General features: G+C 34.2%; 1 protein-coding gene across 2 annotated transcripts in view; it reads right to left on the bottom strand.

Moving 5' to 3' along the window:
• The window catches only part of grk4 (G protein-coupled receptor kinase 4), a 42,250-nt gene that overhangs the window by 27,105 nt on the left and 2,727 nt on the right, over positions 1-12,418 (bottom strand). For both annotated transcript variants that reach the window (XM_051106454.1, XM_051106463.1), the window contains exons 2-5: positions 8,931-9,026; positions 4,410-4,522; positions 3,229-3,306; positions 2,946-3,046 (exon numbers count right to left, since the gene is read on the bottom strand). In XM_051106454.1, the coding sequence (XP_050962411.1) occupies positions 2,946-3,046; positions 3,229-3,306; positions 4,410-4,522; positions 8,931-9,026 (388 nt within the window). The remainder of the gene's footprint in view (positions 1-2,945; positions 3,047-3,228; positions 3,307-4,409; positions 4,523-8,930; positions 9,027-12,418) is intronic.

Below are 12,418 nucleotides of genomic sequence, written 5' to 3'. Positions count from 1 at the left end.
TCTTCAGTTGTTAAGAAATTATGTTTTTTGAGGAAAACATTTCAGGATTTTTCTCCAAATAATGGACTTTGTTGGTGCCCCGATTTTGAACTTCCAAAATGTAGTTTAAATGCAGCTTCAAAAGGCTCTAAACGATCCCAGTCAAGGAAGAAGGGTCTTATCTAGCGAAACGATCGGTTATTGGTATACTTTTTAAGCACAAAACTCGTGTAGCACAGGCTCTGGGATGCACGTTCACGTACTATTGAATCACGTCCACAGGTCACGCGGAACGTAGGTGGAACCACAGTCCCAGTGTTTACAAAGCGAACGCGCAAAGACTAAGAAAGTGCTAGTAAGTCAATGCTGTTTACAAACAAAAAGGTACACCGATGTCGGACGATTCTGAAGTTGTAGGAGAAAATAACATGGAGTTTTTCCGACATACTCTACCTTTTTGAGCTGGAGTACACAGACGATAAACTTGTGGTGATTCGAAGACGTGATTTGTAGTAGTAATGGGAAGTTCGGATCATTTTACCGACTCGGACCTTTGAGTCTCATTCAGCAAAATTAACGAATCCTTTTTCGAGTCATTTCGTTCACTTTAGCAAAATCAGCATCACGTGACAGCCCCATAAGATGAACGAACGACTCGAAAAACCCGAAGACTCGAAACAGGTGAACTAATTCCACTACAGAACCTAATAGGATGTTGCGCATGCACGACTGAATGAATCACTCCCCGAGATGACTCGTTCCTCCCGAGTCCCATTAAAGATTTGTTCAAAACGAACTAATCATTCAAGAACGACCCATGGACACGCATACGAGGTTTTGTGCTTAAAAAGTATACAAATTTTTATTTTACCACAAAAATGACAGATCGTTTTGCTAGATAAGACCCTTCTTCCTTGGCTGGGATCGTTTAGAGACCTTTAAGCTGCATTTAAACTACATTTTGTAAATTCAAATTTGGGGCACCAATACAGTCCATTATATGCAGAAAAATCCTGAAATGCTTTCCTCATAAACCATAATTTCTTTACAACTGAAGACAGAAAGACATAAACATCCTGGATGACAAGGAGGTGAGTAAATTATTTGTAAACTGTTGTTCTGGAAGTGGAGCTCTCCTTTACCTGAAACCAGGATAGACTAATCTATTCTTGAGATTTAAAAATCGACTTGGAGACGTAAAAATGAGACTGGATTAAAATCGAGAAACCTATATTTTTTACCCAAGCCAATTATACAGTATATATGGCCTATCAAAATATCAAAGGTACCAATGTCTCTGTTACCATCATTGTACCATAGTACTGCCATAATACTTGTGTGTTGCTACAAGCTATTCATTATTGTTTCTCAAGTAGTTAAATTACAGACAAGCTACTCATTATCATAAATAAATAAACAGCCCAAACAAAACAACTTGTATCTTGATGTTTTAAAACATGGAGGTACTTCTATGCCATAAAAAATGTTAAGATTGTAGCATCTCTACTTGAATGATGATGTGTACATGTGTGATGCATCTGATGCCATCTTACCCTCTAATGTAAGACACACTATCACACTTGAATACATAAACATACACTTTAAAAAACACTGTGCCCACAGAGATTTAACAGGAAGGGTTAAAGTACTCCACCTCACCCCCTCTCAAACAGAAAGGAAGCTTAAACTAAACAGAACTAAATGACGGACTGAGGCAAACACAAACACACAAAACTCTGTTTAGATTCAAAGTCACGTGTTTACTTTACTCAGACAAACAGTACGGCTACAGCTAACAGTTCATTCTATAATCGTAAGTCTTTGCACTAATACCAGTAAAAAGAAACACAAATTGAGATCAATAAACGCATCACCACAAACAGAGATGTATAAACCACTGATTCCACTTCAGTCTTGACACTCCAAACATAAACTAAATAACTAGCATGTTAACACATGGACAAGCCTACTGCATGATCGCAAAGGAATAGTTAAACCAATAAATTAAGTGTCTGGCATTATTTACTTACCCTCATGACATTAATTTTTTTCGTGAAACCAAAAAGATGATTTTTTTTAAGAACAATATGGATACTTTTTTGAATATTAATGTGGACCGAAACTCTTAAGCTCTAAATAAATAAATAAATACATAAATCCATTAAAGTGGCGTTTTGTGCTATACAGTATCTTCTGAGGTCATACAATAGCTCTGTGTGACAAACAGACCACAATTTAAGTTGTTATTCAGTAATTGAGAGATATTGTAATGCTCAGCAGAGAAAAACACTATTTATTAAGACTGATTTGAGCAAAATAAATTGCTGATTTGGAATATACACTCCCACTAACCCATTTTTAAAGAAATTACTTTTATTTAATCCATTAAATTAAAAAGTAGCAGTAAATACATTTATGATGTTACAAAATATTTCTGTTTCAAATAAATGCTGTTCTTTTGAACTTTCTATTAATCAAAGAATACCTGAAAAAATGTCATGGTTCTCACAAGAATATTAAGCAGCACTGTTTTCAACATTGATAATAATAAGAAATGTTTCTTGAGAAGCAAATCAGCATATTACAATGATTTTTAATGATCATGTGACACTGAAGACTGGAGTAATGATGTTGAAAATAAATTACATTTTGTATGTATATTCAAATAGAAAGCGATTTTTTTCATTATAAAAACATTTAACAATATTTCTGTATTTTTTGTTTAAATAAATGCAGCCTTGGTGGGCATATAAGAGATTTCTTTCATTAACGTTTAAAAAAAACCCTTAACAACCCTAAATTATCGAACAGTAGTAAAAAACTTAATCAAACTTGGGAATGTGTCTTAGACATTAGTTTTCCCCCAAAAGTTGTTGTACCGATGTTGTTTGACAGCAAAATAGCTGTTAACCACAGTAGAAGGCTGGCAAATAAACTGACTTGGCTTTAAATTACATTGTTATTACCTGGTACACTCCTGGAACAGCTCTTTACAAGGACTCTGTTCCAGTTTCTGCCTGCATTCCCCAACCACATCCTGAGCGATCTCTGGTAAATGAGCTGCCGACTACATGAGGAAGACAGTATGGGAAGGAGGGAGAGAAAACAGGAAGAGCAGTTGATACGGTGTAATTCGAAAAAGAAAAGAGAGAAGTTTAAAGTTCAGTCATTAATTCTTTCAGTGAACACAAGTATGTAGGAAAGTGTGATAACAGGTGCGTGCAAGCAAAAAATGTAATCAATACTTACCCCATTATTAAAATATGTGTCTAAAATATTTAAACCGACGTCTCTCCTCTTCTCATCCGGAGCCACCTGATACATTGCCTAAACAACCACACACACATAAATAAAGATGAAATTGCATATTTGCTGAATAATAAACTACATACACTACCAGTCAAAAGTTTTTGAACTGTAAGATTTTTGATGGGTTTTTTTAAAGAAGTCTTTTCTGCTCACCAAGCCTGCATTTATTTGATCCAAAGTACAGAAAAAATAGTAATATTTTGAAATATTTTTACTATTTAAAATAGCTGTTTTCTATTTAAATATATTTTAAAATGTAATTTATTCCTTTGATTTCAAAGCTGAATTTTTAGCATCAATACTCCAGTCACATGATCCTTCAGAAATCATTTTAATATTCTGATTTGCTGCTCAAAAAACAATTACTATTATTATTATTATGCTGAAAACGGCCGAGTAAAATTTTTTTCAGGTTTCTTTGATGAATATAAAGTTCAGAAAAACAGCATTTATCTGAAATAGAAGTCTTTTGTAACATTATAATAGTTTTTATCATCACTTTTGATCAACTTAAAGCATCCTTGCTAAATAAAAGTATTAATTTCTATAATTTCTATAATTTATGAAATGCAAATCAGCATATTAGAATGATTTCTGAAGGATCATGTGACACTGAAGACTGGAGTAATGATACTGAAAATTTAGCTTTGATCACAGGAATAAATTACATTTTAAAATATATTCAAATACAAAGCAGTTATTTTAAATAGTAAAAATATTTCACAATATTACCACTTTTGCTGCCCTTTGGAGCAAATGAAAAATGAATGCAGGCTTGGTGAGCAAAAGAGTATTATTTCAAAAACACTAAAAAATCTTTTGACTGGTAGTGTACATCATTTAGAACACTCTTAAAAATAAAGGTTCTTCGTTGGAATCCTTGATTCCGTTAACCTTTAACTTTCATAGAACCTTTTGGTTGCAAAAAACATCCTTTATAGTAGGAAAAATGTTCTTAACATTATTAAATGTTCTTCACTAAGAAAAAGTGTTTCTTTTAAGAACCGTTCACTAAATGGTTCCTTGGATAATTGTATGTGTATTTCAATCTGTGAGAAAAAGAAACAGAGAGGTTAAAGAGAGGTGCAGGCTATATGTATGTTTGTGCAGAGATTTCATACCACAGAATCCAGGAACTCTATGCACCGTCGTAATTTGGGCTGAGTATCACAGAACTGGCGAAACAACTGACGACCAATTGGTTGCTTCTCACAAAGGCTAGTGTAATCCCTCTCTGAGAGCCATAAACAAGAGAGACAGAGAGAAAGAGGGTTAAACCTATCATTGTCACATGATGACCGTTCTCATCTATAATCTTTATAGGGTCATTATTAAATATTACACTGAACTTTTGAAATGAAAGAGTTCATTGTACTATGAAAATGTGCTGAAACTTTCACAAATCAAATATGGACATTTGCTGAAGCTATGTTAAAGAATTTGTTGAAGAAGTTAATAACACTAGTGTTCATTAGTTTCCACCTATTTTTTAGCGGTTTCGGTATTTTCCCATTCATTTTTCCACAGGGAATAAAATAATTAAAGTTTTAAACCATGAACCAAACCAGCCAGCTGCATCATAGCAATGTTTGATTTGAAGCAAAAACATTTTTGAAAATCAGACAGACCAAGTTCCAAAACGGTGTACTTTACCATTTTAACTAAAAAGAAGGAATGACAGCAAATGTTGATGAAATTAAAAATGGAGAAATACAAAACTATTGATTTAAAAATGTTGATAATGTGTGTTTCATTAAAATGGGTAAGCGCTAAACTGTTCTTTTGTCATGATTTGCTTGCCAGTTCTCTCACTGGTGACTATTTCTTTGCATAATCATGAGTTATGTCATTTTTTCACTAGAAATTCTATTAGATTATTTAAAAATTAGTTTTAATCATGTAGGCTGATGGCGTCAACAAAAGCTTAAGGGATTAGTTCACTTCCAAAATTAAAAATTCCTGACAATTTACTCACCCCTATGTCATCCAAGATGTTCATGTCTTTCTTTCTTCAGTCGAAAAGAATTTAAGGTTTCTGAGGAAAGCATTCCAGGATATTTCTCCATATAGTGGACTTCAGTGGTGGCCTTCAACAGGTTGAAGGTCCAAATAGCAGTTTCAATGCAGCTTCTAAGGGCTCTACATGAGCCGAGGAATAAGGTCTTACCTAGCAAAACATTCGGTCATTTTCTAAAACAAAAAATTAAAATGTATATACTTTTTAAACACAAGTGCTCATCTTGCACTGATGGACATGCACGTCTTTACCCATTGCGTAATAACGTTAGAAAGATCACTGGCAGTTAGTTCTTCATCTGTGCACGTCGGTTCAAAAATGTAGGGTAGGGTGAAAAACTCCATCTCATTTTCTCCTCCAACTTAAAAATTGTCCAACATCATTGTTTTACCTTTTTTTGTAAAGGGCGTTTTGGTTTCTTTGCTCGTTCACTTTGTAAATAATGGGTTGGTAGTTCTGTCTACATGACAAGTGAATGATTACAATGCGTTTGGTCGACCTAGTGCAAGATGAGCATTTGTGGTTAAAAAGTATATACATTTTAATTTTATTTTAAAAAATGCCCAATCGTTTTCGTTGGATAAGACCTATATTTCTCGGCTGGGATCGTGTAGAGCCCTTTAAAGCTGCATAGAAACTGCAATTTGGAACTTCCATCTGCTGATCCCCATTGAAGTCCACTATATGGAGAAAAATCCTGGAATGTTTTCCTCAAAAAATGTTTCGACTGAAGAAAAAAGACATGAACATCTTGGATGACATTGGGGTGAGTAAATTATCAGGAAAGTTTTATTCTGGAAGTAAACTAATCCTTTAAAAAAGGTTTAAGTGATCATTAAAAATTCATTAAAAATTATAGTTTTGTATTGTGTGTAGTGTGATCAACGTTTGTATAAGCAGTAGATGTGTTAGGGAAGTAAAACGTAACATTTTTATTATATTTTGCTAAAATGAACGAAATGACTCGAAAAAAGATTTGATCATTTTGCTGAATGAGACTCTAAGGTCCGAGTCAGTTAAATGATCCGAACTTCCCATCACTAGTCAAAATTATGATATTGCTTTATGATTTTTACTGGTAGATACAGTTGGGAAAGTCAAGGGGAGGAATAAAATCCCCATTACAAACATATTAGATACTTTAATGCAAAGTTAATTTTATGCTAGATAATCATCTAATAGGTCTCATCAGCAAAACATATTTAGATGTAAAGTCACCTGACACAAAATTGTACCACATTCATGGAATGTGGCAGAGAGAGTGGAAAGTCAGGTGAAAAATCTAATTCAGGCTGTTTGACATTTTTGTGGACCTTTGGGGAAAAAAATAAAATGCTTTAAATGTATGATGTGACCCCTTTAATAAATATTTCCTCCATACACACACAAAGTGCAAATCTCAGCATACAGACACGACACTAAATCACAGTGATGGTGAGCAGAGCTCAAGCTGAGCCCTTGTGCTGCAGGACTCTCTAGAACCCTACGGGCCTGGTGGATTCTGGGCCAAGAGGAAACGGCCCCAGCCGGGACTTCCTCACTGAGCCAAGGTCTACAGCTGTCTGACGCAAACACACACACCTGCCCACACACCAGAATACATTTTTAACTGACAGCAACATTCTAAGCAATTTAAACCCTTTAATGAGAAGTACACTAGTAAGTACACTTTTTTTGGTGAGCCACAAAATAAACCAACCCTTTTAAGGAGCCAAATTAAAATAAATTAGCTGTCAGTTTAATGCGTTAACTTCATTAGTTTATGGATAAATAAGACCTCTACATCATCTTATATTTCATATAGTTGACTGCTGACAAATATGACACAGGGCAACAACTCCATAAATGCAGTTTTGCCCTAAAATTCAAGATATTAGTCCAAAAAAAAATGCCCCTGTATGTGTTCTGTCTCACAATAATTACGTATATCACATATCACACAATATCAAGCAATGTCACAAGCTTAAATGTGATTTTATACAATGGTTTAGTAAATAAGAAGTTGATATTGTGTTATAATTTAAACACAATATTATATGATTTTGCTCAATTTTGCAGAAAACATATTACCTTTGAAGCCATAGCAGAATTGTTGCGCGTCTCCGAACAACACATCAGTGTTTAGTTTCTAAATGAATCATTTTGAATGAATCATGTGAATCAATGACTCAAAAGCCCATTCATAAAAAGAGACATTTACTTAATTCATGAATGAATCAGCCGCTTGTACGAATCGAATCGAAAGAGTTGATGATTCATAAAGACATTTATCGCCACCTGCTGGCAGATTTAGTTTCTTATTTAGAGTAGCTTATCATTTCATTAATAATAATAATAATAATAATAGACAGTTCACCCCAAAAAAATTACTTCTGTCATCATTTACTTACCCTCATGTCATTTCAAACCTTTATTTTGTGGATGATAAAAAAAAAAGTATTTTGAATGATTCTGAATGATTTTGATTGTAAAATGTCTACTTGGTACTTTCTCATTTAACACAAAAAATAGCTTTTATTAATCTTTTGTAGGTATTTTCACAGTCAAACTTATTTTGCGATTAATTAGATTAATTAATCAACACATCATGTAATTAATTAGATTAAAAAATATTCAACTGACAGCCCTAAAATAAATATTATAATATGTACTGTTTTATGGTTTACAAGGTGCAACAGGTTGTATCTGTACATAATTATTTAATTATTAGTCATCTAAAATCACGAATGAATTAAGAAATGGCTGAAAATGGCTAATATTATAAATCTGATATAAAGCTGATGTAGATCAATCAATCAAAAAATTAAATAAAATAAAATAAAATAAAATAAAATAAAATAAAATAAAATAAAATAAAATAAAATAAAAATAAATAAAATCTATTGGTATCCACATAGGTCACCCTATATGTGCTAAATGCAATGTTAAAAAAAGTTTCAATATGTCAGCCAGATGGACAACGCTTAAATAACATCAAATTGCACTAATGAGAGAGGATATTACTTGTAAACTTTCATTTAAGCCAGTAAAAAACCCATTGCGGTTGGAGGGTATCCAGACTGCACCTGGTCCCTGCACGACTCAGACTGTTTGTCTGTATACAAATACAAACAAATTGGTATTTTTAATACCTTGAAACTAAGGCTGACAGTTTAGTGCATTTAATTATTAAAAAAAAAAGAAAAACATGAAATGTGATAAAAAAATGAATGCAATTAATCATGCCCCCTGACCCGTATATAAACTCTGTTTAGAGGGATTTTCCTACCATCAAAGCAATTCAAGCTTGAAGTGCCATGTTTATGTGAGTCCAGATGCAGTGTGCCTGCAGGCCAGTGTTAGGCTCATATTCAGTGATACAGAAAAAATACAGACAATGTTTTGACTTCTAAAATACTGTTTTGTAATGTCCATTCAATGATTTTCCCACTTGCCACAATAATGTAGCCTTTATTATTTTCATTTGGGTTATTATTAATTATCTTTTCTCATTGAATATTTATTCATGCAGTTAATTGTGATTATTTTGATCAACCTGCATACTATGCAAATAATTTGCCCTGCTTAAAACAAATATTCTGCCAAAGCTCTTTCCTGAATGCTCTCTTTCAAACATCCATCTTACCAATAGTGCGTCTAAGTTCCTCACAGAGGCTGATATGAGGCAGTTTAAGCATCTCCTTCCATTTCTTGCTCCGCCCGTTCCGTTTCCCCCCTCCTCCTATGAGTGAGAAAGTGAGAAACTAAGATGAACTCAATGCAAATTACAACACCACCAGAATCTTAAAGAGACAGTTCACCCAAAAATGAAAATTCTGTCATTAAAGGAGAGCTCCACTTCCAGAACAACAATTCACAACTAATGTACTCACCCCCTTGTCATCCAAGATGTTCATGTCTTTCTGTCTTCAGTCGTAAAGAAATTATGGTTTTTGAGGAAAACATTTCAGGATTTTTCTTCATATAATGAACTACAGACCCAGTGTTTACAAAGCAAACGCGCAAAGACTAAGGAAGTGCAAGTAAGTCAAACGCTGTTTACAAACAAAAAGGTACAACGTGTCGGACGATTCCGAAGTTGTAGGAGAAAATGAGATGGAGTTCTTCGCCATACTCTACCTTTTTGAGCCGGAGTACACAGACGATGAACTTAGACGTGATTCATAGTAGTGATGGGAAGTTCGGATCATTTTACCGACTCTGACCTTTGAGTCTCGTTCAGCAAAATGAACAAATCTTTTTTTGAGTCATTTCGTTAATTTCAGCAAAATCAGCATCACGTGACAGCCCCATAAGATGAACGAACGACTCTAAAAACCCGAAGACTCGAAACAGGTGAACTAATTCCACTACAGAACCTAATGGGATGTTGCGCATGCGCGACTGAACGAATCACTCCCCAAGACGACTCGTTCTTCGCGAATGACATTAAAGATTCGTTCAAAATGAACGAATTGTTCAAGAACGACTCGTGGACGCGCATCCGAGAGCCTGTGCTACCCGAGCTTTTGTGCTTAAAAAGTATACAAATTTTATTTTTTGAAAAAAAAAGACAGACCGTTTCGCTAGATAAGACCCTTCTTCCTCGGCTGGGATAATTTAGGGTCATTTGAAGCTGCATTTAAATTACTTTTTGATAGTTCAAAATTGGGGGCACAGTTGAACTCCATTATATAAAGAAAAATCCTGAAATGTTTTCCTCAAAAACCATCATTTCTTTACGAATGAAGACAAAAAGACATGAACATCTTGGATGACAAGGGGGTGAGTAAATTATTTGTAAATTGTTGTTCTGGAAGTGGACCTCTCCTTTAATTACTCAGCCTTGTGACGTTCCAAACCCATAAGACCTTCGTTCATCTTTAGCCATCATGTTCAACCACAATGTTATGAAGCTATGAGAATACTTTTTGTGCACAAACAAAACGACTTTATTCAACAATTTCTTCTCTTCCCTGTCAGTCTGATGTCACATGGACGATTTTAATCGATGTCCTTACTACCCTTCTGGGCCTTGAACGTGGTAGTCGCGTTGCTGTCTATGCCGGGACAGAAAGCTCTCAGATTTTGTGTTCCAAAGATGAACGAAGGTTATACGAGTTTGGAACTACATGAGCGTGAATAGTTATTGACAGAATTTTCATTTTTGGGTGAACAATCCCTTTAAAATATGCACACACACACATATACATATATATGCAAATACACACACAAAGTTTTCCAGAACAAACATTCCACTATACATCTGGTAATCAATGCTATTAATTTCAAATGAGCAATGCCTTTAGAAAGATGATGACAGCTGGCAGAGTCTGAACCTGTACGATAATTTGAAATAATCAGACCTTGTTTTCACATAATAGTTTAATGCAAAACATACAAGCAGCATACAAGAGCGTAATCAAAAGCTTGCCGTCTTGAGGCCAAAAGCATGCCTCGTACCCGAGAAAACGGTTTTCCTCAAAACTGAGGAATGAGAAGAGTTTATCCTCCAGGATTTACTGTAATTTCAGTGACTGCAAATTCCAGCAACATTACAGACAGCCTTACAAGTCATGCTCTTGAAAAAACACACACACGCACTGAGAACCGCTGGCCTCTGAAATTACCCTTGGGGGGGTCAAATACTTTTGGGGTACGAAGTGGGTGATTAATCTGCGTCTCATTGTTTGTTTCATTTCCTTATGAAATGCACAGCAATGTGTTGTGCAATCAAGCCTGCCAATCTGTCTATGCATACACATGCATACAAATGTCTTTGGCTGTTGTAACCTCACTGGTTTTCACTAGTGTTTTTAACTAGTGATTTTAAGATGAAGCATTAAGTTGAAAACAGTTTAAACATGTCTTTTTTAATTTACCTAACTAAATCGACAGCAATTAAAAATATTTAGTGGCTAATTTAGTAGCATTGTGATTATTAAGATCATCTCTACATGTAATTTAAACTGCAATCTCTCCTAATTATAATGAAGATCTAACATGTTAATTCACATTGCACAGATGCACATAGTACATGTTCATTCTTGCATTTGATTATACACTGACAACATATCACTCACTCAATACTAATGCAATAACATACACACATGCACACACACAACCACTGAGCTGTTTGACGCGTGATACACTTTGTGCAATCTACACTAAATGTACAGATATTAGCAACTGCTGAATGAGACAAGGAAAGAGACAATAATAAACATCCTGTACGCCACAAGTCAAAGGTCTGTCTATACAAGGCTATAAAGAGTTTTTGGAAGAGTTAATGTAAAGATAGACAAACATATTTTCTGTATTTACATAACAGCACAACAGGATAAACAGGAAAAAGAGCAAATTGACCAGCTGAAGACAAGAAATCAGATAAAAAACCCTTTTACTGCAAATCAGTTTGTCTAGAGACACGCAACAATTCAAACTATTTCCTCATCATTTGACACAAACAGAAACACACACACCTTTGAAGAAACACAAAGATTATGCCGTTTCAGCATTCCTCTAAAATGTATTTGGAAAGTTGACATAAAATACTTTTGGAAAGTTGGCATGTCCTGCTGTGCTCTGTCTGAAAATATTTTAAACAGCATTTTGCTTGTAATAAAAAAAATTACTATGCTTACAGCATTTATGAGCTCATTTTAATTGCGAGATTACGGCAATAAGGAGTTTAAAAACGGGAAAAACTTACAAATGATGACCAGGTACTTTCCTTTTCACATTTGCATGAATCATAACCTACCATGTATAAAATATAACAAAAAAAAATCTAAATAAAATCTATCAATTAAATAATCTAAATTAGAAAATATATAATATCAATCAAATAAAATCTAAAAAAATCTATATAAATTAAATAATCAGAATGAAAAATGATCCCAGAACACCTAAATCATTGTTGTAAACTTTATTAATGTAATAAGTTTAATGACCTCAAAAAAGCATTTATGACCCTATCATAAACAACAGCTTTATTTTTGAAAGCCAAGGCCTATGTAAGATAACTATGCACAACCTGTTACTTTCTCTAACAAAACAAGTAGTAAAGAATACCAACTAATCCACTAACTCATTCAAAGAAAAGAGAAAGCTACTGACGCAACTGTGAACAAA

Source organism: Labeo rohita, chromosome 1 (genome assembly GCF_022985175.1).
Source record: "Labeo rohita strain BAU-BD-2019 chromosome 1, IGBB_LRoh.1.0, whole genome shotgun sequence".
In the NCBI taxonomy this organism is placed as follows: domain Eukaryota; kingdom Metazoa; phylum Chordata; class Actinopteri; order Cypriniformes; family Cyprinidae; genus Labeo; species Labeo rohita.
Note: the sequence above shows the minus strand (reverse complement) of the source record. Positions and strands in the feature narration are given on the sequence as shown.